General features: G+C 36.5%; 1 protein-coding gene across 1 annotated transcript; it reads left to right on the top strand.

Moving 5' to 3' along the window:
* Positions 1–935: 935 nt before the first annotated feature.
* Positions 936–17,889, top strand: LOC103463427 (N-acetyllactosaminide beta-1,3-N-acetylglucosaminyltransferase 3-like). Its single transcript, XM_008406759.3, has 2 exons — positions 936–1,086; positions 14,422–17,889. Exon 2 carries the CDS (start codon positions 14,432–14,434, stop codon positions 15,551–15,553), a length of 1,122 nt encoding a protein of 373 aa, XP_008404981.1. The 5' UTR covers positions 936–1,086; positions 14,422–14,431; the 3' UTR covers positions 15,554–17,889.
* Positions 17,890–19,157: the final 1,268 nt, after the last annotated feature.

The raw sequence follows: 19,157 nt of genomic DNA on the forward strand, positions 1-19,157 counted from the left end.
CACGGTGTCACCTGATACTGGTTTTTCATGACAAATGCAAAATACTGCTGGAATATCAAATGACTACCTCCATAACTACACACGCATTCCCTGATAGATGGCTGCCCTGACTTTGGACTGAATAAAGTGAGACATAAGCAGACAGTTCCTCTAATCATTAATGGTTTGAGGAACTGTTGAAATGTCAAACTGAACCTCAACCGTCTTGCGTTCTGTGCATCTGCACCATTTCTACAGACTCTGACACTATAATAACCAAATTAGATGAAAAGAAAAAAAAAGTCATCTTAATGTTAGACAACTCTCTTGTACATTTTGTATTTAGTCCAGGTCAGGTGTGACTTAAAACATCAACATGATGGTTGTAGCTTACGTCCTTGACACATCTGTGTGTGGTGGTTTTTGAAGCAGCTACAGTTCACACCTTCTGGAGTATTGCCAAAATCTCTAATAGTCTTTGCTTCACAATTCTGTCAATGTTGTGATTATCCCCGCTTCATTTGTTCCAACAGTTTTTCCTTCCACCTAACTTTCTATTAATATGCTTGCATTGAGCATTGTGAACAGCCTGCTTCTTTAACAGTGACTCGACTTGCCCAGCGGTCTTTGTAAAGATTATTCAGATCATAATATGGACAAACGGTGACATGTTTAAAATAGATATATTTTTAATCAGTTTTATGTAATACTCAAATTTTCCGAGAAAGAAAAATGTGTGTTTAAATTTGCTGCATTTTATGCCTGATATAACTGTAATAAATCTAAATGTGATGACATGAATTAAATTAAATGAATTAAATGATTGTCCAATATTTTGAGATAAATTACTTTGATTTTTGTATGAATCCAAATACAACTTTTTAAATAGATCATTTTAAACAGTGCTCTAGCAAAAACAAGTGGAGCAGAATGCATCTGTTTAATTTTACCCTGTATGACAGCCGATATAGGGGACAGACAAATAGACAGGCGGACGGAAGTCAGACACCGCCCAGTCTCCAGAATATGACAAGGCTGCCTTAGGAAACCACAGCTATGAATCATTTGACTCAAGTAAGAGAGGAGAGCGACGATCTGCATTAACAGGTAATAAAACTTTGAAACTTTTTCTCAAATAAGACTCATTTATCATCGAGGGAGCTGGGAAAGCGGGCTGAGTTTGCGCATTAAGCCATAACGGGAAATGGAATTTGACCAATTTTTCAACTGCCTGAAACGTTATATTTTCCAGTTCATTAAGGAACCTGACTACTTCCAATGTGTTTTACTTTAATAAAGCCTTGATACAGAATCCTCTGCGTCTCTAAAATAGGTGCACGTGTCAGCTCCAATGTGCTAAATATACAAATGTAATTGAAACTCTCGAGCGCTTTCAGACTCGTGCAGTCCCGCTACTTTTTTCATTAAAAAAGGAAGAAACATTAGGTTTCAACACATTTTTGATATACGTGACTCATAGATAAGAGACTAAAAAGAATAAATGAACAAATAAATGCATAAAAAATAAATAAAAGACAAATTAGCAAATAAATACATACAAAAATAAATAATTACAGTTGTCTAACGACTTTGGGATTTTGCTTCCCAGTTTTGTTCCCACAAATGTTAGTTTTCTTTTGATACTACTGTGACTCATTCACCAACGTTTCTTCACTTTCAAATGTTGACTCAATTATCAGAAATTGGATAGTAATTAACTATTGCTCTATGTTTATTGTTACTACTCCGTATAATTAGCAAGGAACAAAAGATTAAAATGTATTTGGATTGAAAAACACATTATACGAATACTGTACTCGACTTGAATGTCCACATTTGCTGAGCTGGAGGTGAATCCGGTATCCTCATTTTAGATTTCACCGACTGGGTAAAAATGACGTCTTATAAGAAAAATGTATAATTTGTGACTATCGACTTGGTTCTGTTTATAAGGTGGTATTCCATCACGTCAACCTGCAAGGGTTCAAACAATGAGAGGAAAAAGGAAGCTTTGTTTCAAGTTATGGCCTTTTTTTTATTTCCTAACTTTCTGCCAGTGGTTTTTTGAAAGTAGAAGTCACTATGTTGAAAAAAAACTCCTAAAGGGATAATTAGTACACTGAAAAAAGTAAGCTATAGAATTTACCTAATAAATCCGAGGTAACAATTTGCATCGACTCCTTTGGGGTAAATTCAGTACCATATATTGAGTATAAAATAACTGAACAAAAAATATATGAAATACTTAAAGAAATTGGGTAAAATTTACCTCATATTTATGTATATATTCTACAGCTACTTACTCAGTTAAATTAGGTAAAACTATGTCTTGTTTTCTAGTAGGTAATACCTGATAATTACAAATAAGTTAATTAAAATCGGTTAATAACCATTACTTATTCTGAGAAGGTAAGATTTACCCCCAAAAAAGACATTCAGATCATACACCTTCTCAAGGTTTTTAATCCATAAAGTCATCAAATACAAAAACACAGAATAAACTGCAGCACAACAGTGTCACAGAACATTTCAAATAATGAACCTGCGTTATAACCCAACAACTTCAAATGTTTTTAGTAATGTTGGACAATAAAACATATCCCCTTTTTAGGACATCCAGACTGCTCAATAAGAAAGGAGTAGACCAGAGAACTGAGGAGAGAAGAGAAAATGAAAGAAGTGAGGTGATCAGAGCAGAGGTGCAAGGGATGTCCAATCACATGACGATTTTCTTGTATCTAAACCTGTGTTTCTTCCGCCTCATACAACAGTGACTGAGCAAATCTGCAATCTGCAGGTGTATTTATACACAACAAATAACGGAACTGCCTTGTTTATATACAGCAATAATAAACTAAATGATCCAAAAAATGAATAAAGTGCAGTACAACAGCTTCACACAACATTTCGATGAATAAACCTGTTTTATAACTCACTAAGCTAACGGCTTCAAATGTTCTATCTGGATAATTTGTCAATGCAAACAACACTTTCAGAGACCCTTTATTCCATTTTAAAAGCCACAAAATACACACACAAACTCTACAAGATTGTTTCTGTGTCTGTACAGTATTAAACATCTGGATAAAGACAAATCAGAAAATCAACATTCTTTAGTTTCTCTGCTTGTTCTCACTCTCAGAGATAGGATCAGAATAAAAGAAACAAACAAATGGGGAGGGAAAGAGGGTGAGTTCAAAATTCTTCAGGATTCACCCAGTGGTATTGACCACATTGGCCAGTTTCTATTGCTTTTCTAGTTCTGTCAATGTGGAGAAATCAGAGAACAATGGAGTGGGCTAAGAGAGGCTGCAACATACTTATGTATCCATCTGTACATATATTTCTGTGTCTGTGTGTGGAGCAGAGGAGGGAAGAGGTCAAAAATATAAAACTATACTCCATTAAAACTCTCTGTCCAGACTAAAGATCCTCTTGGAACAAGAGGGGAAATGTCTGTCTATTGCATGAGCTTGTTTTTGAGGCTGTGGACCTTCTTCAGTAGTTTTGCCCCATCAACTTCCAAAAAACTTGATGGGGCAAGTTTTTTGCTTCAAGAACACATTTGAAGCATTTGAAAAGCTTCAAATGTGTTCTTGAGCTGCTTTGGATAGTCAAGGTTGAGGGCATATATCAGTCCCATCAGCAGTATGCATGCCTTTTTTCGGCTTTCACATCCTTCCATCACTTGGTTTCCCTCAAACACTATCGACACATCTGATGGATCCTCCTCAGCCATGATGTTGTGCATCACGATCACCTTCATTGTTTTGTCTGTGTAGTCCTCACATTCCTACATGTTAAAAAGAAAGAAACAAAGAAGATACACATTTTTAATTGAATCGAAGAATCTGTTTCAATACATTTCAACTTATATAAAAGTTATCTGCATCCGTTTTTTTCTCAATGCTCTGTGTCTGTAGGGAGATACAATGAAACAATTTAGTGAAAAGACTGTTAGTGGAGAGTGGGGAGAGAATTACATACAGTAATGACGTGCGACACGTCATCTTTACATGAGTCTTTAGAGTCCGTACGCAGGCATGCAGGTAATCTGGAGGCCGGATCATTTTGTTTTTAAACAGTCCGCGGCGGAGACCGACTCTAGCAGCCATGCTAAGGGAGCTAACAGAGCTAACAGGTAAACAACATAAAATACGACAGTCATTTTATATGTTGGCGACATATTAGTATAGTGGTATTTTAAGACGGGACTTCTCAAGTGCGGCGAAAATACACTAATGAATTGTTCCTCATTAACAGCAGTGTATTTCGGGGCAGCGTGATGTGGGAGCAGAGACCTGCAGATTCTTAATGACCATTATACCTTAACCACACTCGGCAAAAGCTGAACTATCCCCTTTACATCTATGTGTTGCCAAACATCCGGCTGGCGATGACTATTTTCAAACCTTAAACCCAGCGGTCAGACACACTCATGCATGCTAGCTAATCTTGTAAAAAGCACACCGCGAACACATTTCATTGCAACTTGGTTGTCCAGACAGCTAACGGTCATGGTGGCGCCAGGGACAGATTCAAACTTTGATTTCAAGTAATGGCATGTTACACAGATGGACATTGAATATAAGTGAAGTGTAATATTTCAAATATTACAATTTGCCTTCGCGCTATTATTCACAAATAGCTTACCTTCAGCTCACGGTTCGATGGCAGAGAGGATGCAGAGTTCCCTGTCTCTGCATCGCGGTCTGCAAACGCGGTCAGAAAACGCGGTCTGACGCATGCGCAACTTTGGAGCACGGACTTAAGATTCGGGGTATATTTTACTCTATTTTCCTATGTAATGGTTTTTACTGTTAACGAATGGGTAGCAGATGTATAATTTACCCATTATTTTATAATTCCTTGGTAAACTGAAAAAATCAATTAAATTTTATATGATTTTTTTAGATCATATTTACCACTCTCCAAAATCACTTTTTTCAGGGTAGTCAAGAGCTGAGGACGCATTTCGGACAACTAACACTTAAAAATGGTGCGCATTTGATCTGTCTTTGTGCACAAAATTGCTTTTGTATGACGGTTATTTAATCTGTAGCAATTTTGTCAAATTTACAACAGTCACTTTGCCATGCTGACAGGAATATGGCTGATTTCCCATCCTTCCACTCAACATCTGAGTCTACCATGCAGAACCAGATCCATTACTTTGTAGTCCAGCTAAGACAAATCATTAGATGTCATTTAAAGTACATTTAATCTAATCTATAGATTAAATAGTTAAGGTTGAAGCAAGACATTTTGTTAATGCATTACTTCACTTTATTACTCTATTAATGATCAGCTACTCATAAATCAATAATGGTTGCAATATCCAGGCATAGATGTTTTTAAGTCTTGTTATTATGTAAATTAGCAAGACTCCAAAAAGCAGAAGCACATATATATTTAGCAGTCTCTGAAAATATGCCTGCGATTCTGTTAGCTTGAGTATTACAGTTGTCTGTTTAAGTTTCCATTTTCCCTTCGGACGATACTTAGTAACTTGGGAGAGGCGCGCACACAATAGGTTCTTGCTATATCTCTTGTACAATGATTTCTATGAAACGATATATACCATCTGTCACCATTGTAGAAAAAAGTGTTAGGAAGGTTGTTCATTCCTACAAATAAGGAATGAAAACTAAGACCTGATGTTCAGCAAACTTCACCATCCTATGTGCAGTTTGCTCAACTGCACATATAAGGATGCGCGTGTGTGCAAGTCAAGTGCAAGTTCCGCTGTGGAGTGAAATAGTTTTCTTTGGCATTAGATTTTAACACAATACTAAATTTGGGGGAACGTGGCTGTCATGTTGTGTTAGATTATGAAAGCTAAATATGTTGCAACAACATGATACGTTTATTACCGTTACTGTCAGGTCAGATGATTCTTAAAGAGCAAAAGGAAGCTCTGGAAATCAAAGCTCCAAAAAAAATTGGCAGACTCTTATCACAAATTATATGCGATATAATTTAGCAAAGTTTATGAATACTTGCATCCAGAAATGGGATTTGTTGGTATTCTTTTATAATAAATCTAAAAAGAATTTTTTTTTTACTACATTGTCATAATCGAGTGTTTCTTATTTTTAATAAAATTTGGAATAAGGCTGTAGCATAAACTGTATGAGTGAAGCACTGTGAACATGCGTACGGATGCATTTTATCACGTCTACCAGGTCTATTGGATCTCTTATTGAGATGTGATAACGTCTCCTGGTCAGATCTCTGATATAGCAGGAAAGCTGGTAGCACGTTAGTGAAGTGTGTTGAATCTTTCATCTAAAACTTTACAGGTCAAACAGCCCCCAAAACTACATAAAAGATGAGAACATGATCAAAAGTCCTTCTAAACTTAAATTCCATGTTACTTTAGTTTTTAATTGTACCCATACAGCTTGGCAAACAATTACTTTAAATCAACATTAGATTCTTTTTCTTTTTTTTTCTCTTTCCTTTGGTTTGTTATTTTGTTTGCATTTCCTTTTAATTCCTGTAAAGCACTTTGTATTGCCTTTTTGCTGAAATATATAAATATTTGCTATATAAATATATAAATATGTGCTATATAAACAAAACTACCATTACCTTTACCAATTTCCAGAAAAGAAAAGAAAAATAAACGGAATGTAATATAATGGCTTTAGTTCTGATTCTTAAATTGTGCTGTCGTTTAGAGAGTTTCAAACTTCTGATTTTGCTTTGAGGAAGATGATTTGCAAAATGGGTTTTGTTTGCGTCAAGTTGTCTTGGTAGTCGGAGCGCACTTTTCATGTAATGACTCAATGTGTGACCCTGCCCATGTACTCTAACTTATTCCAACCGTTTTTAACAAATGTAAGAAGAATTGATTTGCCATCACACACCCAAGCATTACTTCATCTCACATTGGCTTTAATCCACAGGGTGGTTGAAAGCCACACTGTGGATTTGACCAACAGAATCCAGATTCAGTCTATATAACATTTTATGTTTCTGTAACATAAAGGAAAAACTGTAATAGTCTTATTTTTTAAATTAGCATATAAACCCTGTTGAAGTTTTTGAATATCTAGTACATATTTTATTGGCTGCAAATATGCCAGAGTTGGAAGTTTTGCCTTGAAGACAAATTAATAAAAACATTGGTTTGACTTCAGCCGTTTAGTTTTTTCAGCACTTTAGGGTTCCTTAATTTCGAGTTGTGTTGATTAGACACAAAAAAGCTCTTTAAAGATTGCCATTGACGTATTATTTGTAGTTTTATCCTGGTTGGAGAGAAACTTTCTAGTGTACGGTTTCTTTACTGCCTGGTTGTTCCTACGGAGTGTTTTTGTCTCGTATTTTTAAATGTTATTTTTGTCAATCTCTTGTTGGCGTGTTATGTTTTCTGATCTCTGTATGTTTTTCTTTTGGCACTTATTAGCTTCCATTCATCTCTGTTTTGTAGATTTCTCCCTCAGATGCTTTCACTCTGGTTAATCGGTTTCATGTGTCTTTTCTACATTCATCACCTCCCTCAGTTTTTTGTTACCCTTTGGTTCTGCCATTCTTTGCTGGATTATTATTTTTTCGCCTCATATTCCTGGTCAAGATTTTTCTAGACAGACTATATCTCTGTACGCTTTTATTATATTTTTTGATTCTCTATGACGCTCTTTATTCCTGCATTTGAATCATCTTCTACAACAAAACAGACCCATAGATTGAATTGTTATTCCTTTGATTTTTATTTCTATAATGCCAGTTTTTCAAATGAAGTGTTAACTATAACTGGGAGTGAAAAAATACAATAATTGATGTTTTAAAATGTTTTACGTAATCACCAAAACTTTTAAAGATATAAAATTTAATGTTTTTTTTAATCCTGTACATGCAGTTTGATATATTTACAGTACATGGATAGATTATAGTGACCGAATGAAAAGAAATGGGTGTGGAGGGGGAAACTAACTATAAAGGTCTTTTTTTTCATTTGAATAGGATATAAATCCTATTCAAATGAATAGGATTTTAATAATTTTTTGCATTTTTGGTACAGATAGTTTTGTTTATATAAAAGACAAGAAGGAAAAAAAATCATGAAAAATTTGAAATTCTCACAAGTCACACAGCCTGGCTAAAATGCTGCTTTGTTAGTTTCCAAACATGTCGTCTTTATAAAACACAAAGAAAGTTAAAACCAGTGTGAGGGGTTCTTCATTGTGTCCTTTGAGGTTTTCTGTTAGCCCTCATCCTGCTTCCTGTTTCCTCCCACGGTGCAGAAATAGACATGATTGTTTAATCTGTGATTCTAAACTGGCTTCATAAATTACTGTTTGTGAACTTTTTGATAGATTGGTGACTCGTTGGGGGGAAAATCCTACCAGTCTTTCCTTATGACACTTTGTCATTCTCTACATTAGCAACAGCTCCTAAAGGTTTGATCTTTAAATTGCTTCCTGGACATGCAAATAGTTGCATGCAAACTAACATGAACAATTACCAGCCAACATTTACAAGCAAGATATATTCTTGAGAGCCTTATCCATGACTAGGCTAAATTATTTTTTATTATTTATTGCAACCTTCTGAGATTCAAAGCCTTTTTCAAGACCTGCACTCTTACTCCACAAATTAGAGCACGCTGCTTTTTTGAGATGGCATTTTCTAATTTGAATTAGGCTACAGGAAACCTGAAAACCTCCCACACAGGTGATTGCAATGATTTTATCTGTTTTCACTGCTTCCTGCTCAGGACTACATTGAGTATTTAGACCCAGTCCAACAATATGAAACAAGAATCTATGAAACAGTCTGCCAAATCTTAATCTACTGCGATGTCCAACGTCAGTCTTCTGGATCCAGCATATGTTAGCTTGTTCCCTTGTTCAACACTCTCAAATCAAGTGATGGCTCATTAGCAAGCCTGTGAAGAATATTATGACAAGCTACACAGATAATTGCATCTTTTGAATCAACTGTGTTGAAGCAAAGATGCATCTAAAACGGGCAGGAGAGCGAGCCTTGAGGAGCTGAACACCCATGTTTTACATCAAGAATTAACCTAGAAAATACTATGAGAGCCTTACAGATCTGTAACATTTTAGTTGAAAGCCACAGATTAAGGGTGTGACACAGGAGCGAGTGAAAGGAGCCTAGCATTGTTGATGGTTCTGATACGGAAACCACCAAGGGTGTTATTTGTTCCTTCTTCTGATCAGACAGGAAATTATACTTGCAGCGCATGTTTGTCAATAGGCATCTAAAAATCAGCTGCTACAAGAATGATTTAACCCTTTTTACTACTTTGAATCTTAATCATAAACAGAGTTTGCTGCTCATCTTTTATGAGCAGCATTTGGCATAGCTGTTCTTGTAATTCAACTCAAAAGCCAAACAAGTTAGTTTGCTGTATTTGACTTGTCTTTTTCTTTAATGATTTTAATTTTGTTCTGTATTGCTGCCATTGTATTGAGAACAATGGCTTCAAAGAAGTCAGAAAAGAGATTTACAAAGATAAAACAACAACAACAAAAACATCTTCCACAGATTGTTTTACTTAGTCGTGAACGAGGGGAATTGTTACATTTTACAGGCTACATTAACAAACAAACAAAAAAACTTGCCAATTCTCAGAGATACTAATCCAGCGAAATTCATTATGTGATTATGGTTCGGTTCATCATTCATTTTCAGTTTTGAAGAACTGAAACTATGAGCGCAGAAAGTGTTTATGATGATCATACTTCCTCCTCACTGACCTGAAGGAGAGAGACAAGAAGTTTCTCAAGTTAGGTTTGATGTTAGCAAAGAAATTTTATACAAAATCTAAACTTGGCTTTGTAAACGTAACACGCTTGTGGCATTTTGTTCGTTTGACTGCACTCATAAAAAAGGAAGTACTTTCTCCATTTGTTCGTGGTTCACAAGCGGCTTATTGATGCTTTACAACTGGAACGTGGGAAAGCAGATGAAGTGAAAGTATTTCTTTATTGAAATGTGCGTTGTTTGTGAGAGCTTTCCAAGTAAATTATTCAAAGTGCCATGAAACATGAACTCAAAATATGATGCATATTAAGAAAAAAAGTAACAAAATAAAACTTACACTTATCAAAGTAATCATGGACAACAATAACAAGCATGGAACTTGGAGCAGAAAGTGGAATAGCGTTACAATCATGAGAGCAGAAAACAAATTAAACCAGCACTGAAAAATGAACTTAAATAACAAGAAAATCAAGCGAGTGGTATGAATGAAATGGGCAAAACACAACGAGGCTGAATGTACTTGATCACTGATTCAGGGTAGTAAAGTTGCATGAGAACCAAGTAGACAGAGCAGAAGAAATGAGGACGAGCTGTGGCGAGAAGAAAACAGAAGAAGGAGAGACAATAATTAACCCAGGAGCAAAACTAGGACAAAAAAACAAAAGCAGAAATAGATCTGATAGTCATCTAAGAAAAATAAATTCAAATGTACAAGAGACAGAAGGGGCTGCAAGAAGGTTCTGGGTTCAATTCCTGGCTCCGGTCTTTCTGCATGGAGTTTGCATGTTCTCCCTGTGCATGCATGGGTTTTCTCCGGGTACTCCGGTTTCCTCCCACAGTCCAAAAACATGACTGTCAGGTTAATTGGCCTCTCCAAATTGCCCCTAGGTGTGAGTGTGTGTGTTTACATGGTTTTTTGTCCTGTTTGTCTCTGTATTGCCCTGTGACAGACTGGCGACCTGTCCAGGGTGAACCCCGCCTCTTGCCCGGAACGTTAGCTGGAGATAGACACCAGCAACCCTCCCGACCCCACTAAGGGACAAGGGTGTAAGAAAATGGATGGATGGATGTATGGAAGATACAGAAGATAGGCATAAAGAATGAAAATGAACATACAACAATGAACTATCCAATGAAACAATAATCCAAATACCCATGAACATGAAAAAAACTTATTAATCTTCATCTGTTTTAATGTTTGTTTCTTTGTTGTAGCCATTTATTTTCAGGAATACATGTTGGAACACCTCTGGTTGCTTTCAATGTGAACATAACCCTGTTTAGTGTTTTCCTGTTAACAAAGCGTGTTGATTAGTCATGTAAGCTTGTTGCAGTAAGAAATTAAACAATTATAATCGCAAGATGACTTAAAATGAGCTCAATCACTTCCATTCCGATGGTAAAAGTTTTTTTTAAGTGTTGTTTTATTTTAAAAGACTTTATAATCCATTTTATGTATAGTTGTGGTTGTGTGTGGTTTTTATTTCCTTTTTATTTATTGTTTTTGGTGTTTTTGGTTGTTGTGTTTTATTTTTTAAATGAAATGGTTTTCTGTTCCAGTGTGGAGTGCTCTGTACAAATTTTAAAGTACAGCAGTCTCTGAGAGGCTGACCTTGCATTATTATGACATCATCAACATATTATAAGTTCTGGGAAATTTATCGTACAGCAAAATTTGTTATTGTGACAGTCACATATGTGCATGCATGTCCTCTTCTAAGTCAAATCATGACAGTTTCCTCAGTTGCTTGCTAAATTTTGACAATTGCCTTATGTCATGACAGGAACTTCACGAGATACTTAAATCGAATTTTAGTCAGGTGAAGATAGCAAAACATGTCATTCTTATGCTCATCATGGTCATATTGCGACCTTCTGGATTTCCTAACATGTGCGCTCCTAGAATATCAGCAAACAGATATGCTAGATTTCACAATGCCTCAGTGTTCCACTTTGTCATATTAAATGCCCCCATTTCGTCTGATATGAAAAAGCATTTTGATAAGCTATCTGATGACCTTTTTTTAGCGTAAAATCTATGCTGAAGAAACCACATAAATTATGAAAGCTTCCTGTAAAAACAACTTATTGTTTCAGAGATAGTGCAGATTTTGTAATGTAGGCATGAGGTTGAGTTAGTACATGAGTCTGCTTTCTTAATCCTTCCTGGTCAAGTGGGGGTGCAGCAACGTCCCACACAGAACAACACAGAGACAAACAAACATGCAAACACACACTTTATACCAAAGGGAAATTTAAATTGACAAAACATTCATGATTTTTAACTGTGAGAGGAAGCTGGATTACTTATACATGCACACAGGGAGAAACGCAATATATTCAGAAAGGCCAGGATTTGAACATATGACTTTCTTGCTTCGAGGCAACAGTGATGATGCTGGAGATTCAGAAGCAAAGGACTCAGTGGTTTGCTATCTATGCTATATTCCTGCCCGAAGTCAAGCTTGATCTAATCTTTTAATGTAGGTGAACTTCTATGTAAAAATAAGAAAATTAGCTTATGTTCCTCTTTTGCGTTTGTTCATTGTTTTTGACAGACCTGTTGAAACAGGCAAACTCAACACACTTTGGATCAGAGACCATGAAGACTCTTACAAAACACTCTTGCTATGTTTGTCTTCAGAGGAAATCGTGTTTCTACAAATCAATTCCAAAATTGAAAATGCCAGACCATTTATGATTTCAACATGCTGTTTATTATTAGCATTTGTTGCAAGCAGCACAGCTTTTTAAGCCAAAGCTACATTATCAAGTTATTTTTATGTCAAGGTCCTGCATTGTTCACACATTTCCTTTCTGTTGGTGCCTTTGTACTGCATTCCTGCTCGACTGCTTGCACAAAGCAGTCGAGTTGTTTAACTCGATAAATAGTCCCTGAGTTCACAGCCTCCTTCTTCTCTAGCGACTTCTAATATGCGTCTTGAAATCAGTGACTATATTGCAACCTTGGTGATCGTTCCCACTGGACACTGTTCTCTAAGTCACAGCAAAATGTCTCCCTTGCAGCTGAGCCTTAATTATATCTCGCCACCAAACCCACTCCACCAGAGCTTACATAAAGTATTAATCTTTTTTATTGTATTAATTTTCCAGTCATTGTGGGATCACTGTGTCACTTAGTGGTGCATTGGTAGAATTATTTTTGTTTGTTTACAAAATCCTGTTTTGGAAATTGACAGAATATAATTAGTGACCAAATGTTGCACTTGTTCACTGATAAAGGATTCAAATATCTTTGCAAGCACAAATAATTTAGAAATGGACACATCATTGTTTCAAGTTGGATCTCCTCTTGAGAGGGAAATAACAAAAGGAAATTTTCCAACTTAAAAATTACATTGGTAAACAAACTGAGATTTAAAAACTTGACTCAAAGGAGCAGCTACAATTTCAAAAGCCAATTTTAGGTTCTAATATATCTGGAGTTTGGGGTTTTGGGGGAAGAAGAGTTTTTTTAAGCTTAAACTACCTCTGCTAAAGAAAAAGGTGTTAAATTAAAAATCTGAACATTTCCTCAGGCTCTACCAGCCAGTGGTGAAACATCATTTTTCACTAAAGCAAGAAGTTGTTGTTCAACTTTATAGAGTTGAGACAAAACTAAAATTATTTCTAAACAGCACAGACAGAAACAAGAGTCACTTCTGACTCTTTTGACTCTTGTTTCTGCAGAGCAATTCAAGCAGATTTGCTTGCACATCTGCATTAGCATTAACATTAACATTCACCACTTCCTTGACTATTAGTGGAAGTTGTACCTATTCTGTGTAAGCTAAAGGTTTTTGGGGTGTACTCTTTTTCCGCAAATATTGCTGTAGTCAGAAAATTAATGACAAGGTAGAATCCGTGGTGTGTGGTTTTCTATAGTGGTTGTTAAATTATGGACAAAGTAAAAATAATATTTAAAAGACCCTAAAGTTATGCACATTTTAATAAGATTGTCGCTTCCAACTTTATAGTTGTCTTTGCGTATGATCACAAAATGTAAAGAATGAATATTTGTTTAAGGTCCTGTACTTTTTACAGTGTCCGTATTTACTTTCAATCTATTTTTTTGCTTTTTTTTTTTAAGCAAAAACAAAACAAAAAAAAAACTGACACAATGTGTTTGCAATGAGCTGCTGACTTGGGTGTGGGAGTTTATTTCTCTGGTCATGAAAACCCCAGAAGGAATGCAGCAGGGTGTTTATCTGGTGCTGACCGTCCTCAGATTTCCCCATTCAGCTCTAGAGCAGCAGCAACACAGCAGTTTTATTTGCCTGTTTTTGTTGTAGAACCAATTCACCTGTATTGACCAATAGCTGAGTATGTATCTTAATCGGATTAACCAGGGGGAAAACCTTCATGTGTTTTTTTGATTCACAAGTACAGTCAACCCCACCCATTCACAGTTCAGTTCAGTATTTGCAGATTTTCTGTGGAACTTGAGGACATCTGAGTTATTTGAGGTTATTTGGTGTAGAAATTATTAAAATATGAAGTTGTACTCATTTTTAGAGAGAGCTATTCAAGGGAAAACCAGGAAATCCACTGTGATGATAGCTCAATATATTGTTTTTTAATATAATCCAGTATTTAACTAGATGCTTTCATTACATGAATTATTTATTGTTTTTCCATATTTTGTATTTTCTTGTTCTTGTTAGTGTCATCTGTTTTAATTAAGCCTTTGTTTTGTCTCCACTTCAGAGCTTCCAAGATGAGAAAAATCAAGGCAAGACTTTTCCTGTTGGTTGGAGCCCTCGGCCTGCTGGCTTTCCCTTTCTTTAGGTACTCTGATTATCAGAAATCTTTCCAGAAGAACACTGCCGAAAATAACCGACAAAAAAAGACACTCATCAAAAACAACTCTTATTTGTACTCTTGGGGAAAATGCCGGCAAAATCTGACTGCAGCCAACGTCGTAGGCTTCTCAAATCTTCCTCAGAATATCAAAGACTTTCTCTTCTATCGTCACTGTCGACATTTCCCCATGCTGCTGGACCTCCCTGATAAATGTGGAGGAGCTGAGAAATCGGGAGATGTCTTCCTTCTGCTGGTCATCAAGAGCTCCCCAACCAACTACGAACGGCGGGAGGTGCTGCGGAAGACATGGGGTAAAGAGAGGTCATACAACGGCATGTCGATTCGAAGGATCTTCATTTCCGGAGTTTCGGGTGACAGTTACGAAAAAGAAAGACTGAACAATCTCCTGAAGCTGGAGCAAGAAGAGCACAGAGACGTCCTCCAGTGGGACTTTAGTGACACGTTTTACAACCTCACTTTGAAGCAAATACTCTTCCTGGAATGGATGGAAAGAAACTGTCCGAATGCTCGCTTCCTCCTGAATGGGGACGACGACGTGTTTGCTCACACAAACAACATGGTTGTGTATCTGCAAAGCCTCAAGGAAAATAACGGGAGCAAGCATCTCTTCACTGGTCATCTGATCCAGAATGTGGGGCCCATCAGAGCAACTGGGAGCAAATATTTTGTCCCAGTTCAGGTTCAGCAATCAAACTCGTACCCTCCATATTGTGGCGGAGGGGGCTTCCTTCTGTCAGGATTTACAGCAATGCTTATATACCGCATGTCTAAATCCATACTCATTCTTCCCATCGATGATGTTTACATGGGGATGTGTCTGGCCAAAGCTGGACTTGGCCCGTCCTCACACATGGGCGTGAAGACAGCGGGGCTGCACATTCCCTCCAACAAAATAGACAAATTCAGTCCGTGCTTCTATAAAGACGTTTTGCTGGTGCACAGATTCCTCCCGGCTCAGATGTACCTGATGTGGCACAGCACACAGAATCCAAAACTAAAATGTGACGACGCTTAGAAAAGACGTAACACGACTGAACAATGTCTCATTTAGGAGAATGGAGCTTACAAAGTGTACACCACCTCAAATGATCACGCAAGTGATCAGAAATTTGCATGGACAGAAACATTGCACTGGCACTGACTACTGGATCATTTCTATCTGTGTGTCAGGTGGATTTAAAACATTGTTTTTTCTTAGTTTCCTAATGAATGTTATTTCAGTAATTCATTAAGATTCTGGACAAGTTTCTCAGGGGTTGCTTTGCAGGTTCTATGCACTTGTTATTTAGACCTTGTTAGCTGAGTGATACCAGAAAGATATAGACCAACAATAAATCTTAAATCCACACATTATAAAATGCTAATTGAAAAAGTTTAAAGCATGGGAATGAAGCAATAGGTGATTCTCACATAAATCTTTTTGAATATTACAATGTTTAAACACTGACCTTTATGCACCTTTGCTTTAAAGGGGTTTTAAAGGAAATATACACCTTTTCTTATCTTGTTTGTAACTATGCAACAAAAAAAAAAAATAGACAGTAGATAACTATGCTGATTGACAAGACTGCAGAATAATTTATAATAATAGTATTTTTCTGTTTTATCGTAATCTGACAGCAGTAGCTCAACTTCCTATTTGTTTTTTCATAGATTCGTAACCATTAACATCTTAGAGGACATTTACTGGATTTAAACTTCCAAGCTTTTCACCAGATCAGTTTTTCCACTCGCATGTTGCAGCTGATATCAACCTATTTATTTGCAGAGTTAGAGTTAACTAACTGAACGTTATTGGTTGAGTTGAAAGAAAAGACACCAGCACAAGCCTTTTACCTACCTCTGTGAGTTCAAGAAGCAAGGGTTAAAAAGCATTTCAAAGAGCAGGCCATCAATCGCACACTGAACATCATGCAGGGTCAACAGGAAGGTGGGGGAGTGTGTGCATGTGTGAATGGGGAAACACTTCAGCAAGTCACAGTGAGAGCATGCATTCTCACACAAAGGTAAAAATAAAAAAGAGTAATAAACAAGTGCACACCATAAGAAAATATATTTCAGATTAAATCTAAGGTGAAGTTGAGTGAGTAAATTTAGAGGAGATAAATGCTCAAGATGCACACACGCACACACACACACACACACACACACACACACACACACACACACATATATATATATATATATAAGAATTAATGGATTATTTACAAAACATAATCAGTTGCAAACAAAAAAGGTTAGACTAGTGGAGAAAATATATGTGGGCTGCATATTTTTGCATGAGATTTCATGGCACAAAAAAATTGAATGTTTTGTGCCAAGGATATTTAACCTACTATTAAGTAAGCATTGATCAATGCTTACTTAATAGTAGCATTAAATAAGCATTTACTTAATGCTTACTTAAGTAAGCATTAAGCTAACATCAAAGTTGTAGTGTTAGCTGTAAATACAGCTAACACTACAACTGTGTGTTAGCTGTATTTACAGTGGTTCTAAAACATGTACCCAACGCTGTAGAAATATCGGGTTCTTGAGATTTAAAAAACTGAGACAAAGAAAAATATTTTTCAAACATTTTATATTTTTAATGTGAGACATAAAGATAGGAAGGTCCTAACCGGTGCTTCTTAAAACAATTTTATTCAATTTCAGCATTCTGTCTTCTTCAGTCAGTACTGTAACTACTGTCAGTTGTGGTGAAGATGATGAATGTAAGCTAAAGATCAACTTTTTTTGCAGGTTCTTCCTGTTTCTCGCTCTTAGTTTCATCCGAGGTTACAACTTTATCACTCAGACAATGAGTTCAGCCTTTTGCACAGAACTATAGCATGTTTTGTTACAGAGCAACTGAGAAGACAATCTTTTTATGTTTTTCCCTTTTGTATCTTGTCCTTTACTCATGTCTGTAATAATTTCCCAGGTTGAATATATTTTAAAATGAGGGATAACTCAGTGTATCTTTTGACCGCTATGATATTAAAGCCAGTTGATGTTGGTTTGTGTTGCACTGCCTTACACTTGACTCACAGTTTTTCCTCTAGACAATAAAGAAATAATTCTTAATGAAAAACTGAAAAATGTATCTTGAGCTGTTGTTTTGTCTATTTATTGTTTAAATGATTCATGTGTTGCTATATCAAAGCGACTGTATGCATTCATAAACTTTAAAATACATTCAGATAGCTGTGGTGTGTTGTTTTCTAATTAACAATCAATATGAACTGTTTGCTTTGACAAGTACATTTTAATTTCCTGTGTGGATTAAATTTCATAATAGGCTGGGATTTGAGGAAGTGTAGAGATTTTATCTATTACATATTTTTCATAATAAAAATATCTTTGAAATAATGTGTGGTTTGTGTATGTTAAAACATGCTATTATTTAATACAAAGTTTTCACTGTCTATATTATGTAGTCTTTTCCTTTCCAGAGAATGGCTAAAAGAAAACACTGAATGTGTACCTGAGATTGATTTTCTAGATTAACATTTCAGTCATCACAGCAGAACTGAACAAACATTTCTATATTTGGTGACTGGTTTTTCACAGGGCATTATAATTGACTCTTTGTCCTTCTGAGATATGTTTTATAATAAGACACAAAGCCAGATGTGTTTCATTGTTTAATCTTTTTGAAACTTCTAACTATGTCTTTATTCAATCCAGAGTTTAATATAAGGTATATCAGCCGGATAAATAAAAAGCAAAAGCAGAATGTCCATCCATCCATTTTCTGTACACCCTTGCCCCTTATTGGGGTCGGGAGGGTTGCTGGTGCCTATATCCAGCTAACGTTCTGGGAGAGAGGCGGAGTACACCCTGGACAGGTTGCCAGTCTGTCACAGGGCAAAAGCAGAATGTATGATCAATAATGTGTGATTGGGTCATTAAATCTTTAGGCTTCAGGTAGCACACTTATGGTTTTCAGGAAGGAAAATAACAGCCAATGTAATTTGGTCAACATTATAGACTGTACTGCCAAATGTCACATTGAGCTATAATTAAACTTTTTGAAGTTGTTGGGTACTCATAGAGAAAATGATGTAACAGCACCATCTAGTGCATTATAAATGGTGTTACAAGCCCTTCATTCCATCCTCCGTTGTCTATACCAGCTGGTTGTGTGATTTGCATGGAGATCATGGAGTGAGAAGTGGGGTACGCCCTGGACAAGATGACTTTTCCCGTCTTTTTCTGAATTTTTTTAAATAGAAGTTATACTTTTTGTACAATAAATTTCTTTTCCTTCTTACCTAGAAATGTGGGTTCTTGAATGAACGCTATCCTGAGCGAGACCCTTTATTTATACCAAGAACATGACAGGAAATTTTATTAAGAAAACTCAAGTTTTTCTATAAGTTTCAACACCTTATTTAGTATTCCTTCCATCCATCCATCCATCCATCCATCCATCCATCCATCCATCCATTTTCTGTACACCCTTGTCCCTTAGTGGGGCCGGGAGGGTTGCTGGTGTCTATCTCCAGCTAACGTTCCGGGCGAGAGGCGGGGTACACCCTGGACAGGCCGCCAGTCTGTCACAGGGCAACACAGACACACAGGACAAACAACCATGCACACACACACTCACACTTAGGGGCAATTTGGAGAGGCCA

The sequence above is a fragment of the Poecilia reticulata genome, chromosome 4, assembly GCF_904066995.2.
Source record: "Poecilia reticulata chromosome 4, P_reticulata-male-v2, whole genome shotgun sequence".
Lineage (NCBI taxonomy): Eukaryota > Metazoa > Chordata > Actinopteri > Cyprinodontiformes > Poeciliidae > Poecilia > Poecilia reticulata.

Bases quoted from the DNA above. Each gene is read 5' to 3' on its own strand.
- LOC103463427 (XM_008406759.3), top strand. From the start codon at position 14,432: ATGAGAAAAATCAAGGCAAGACTTTTCCTGTTGGTTGGAGCCCTCGGC.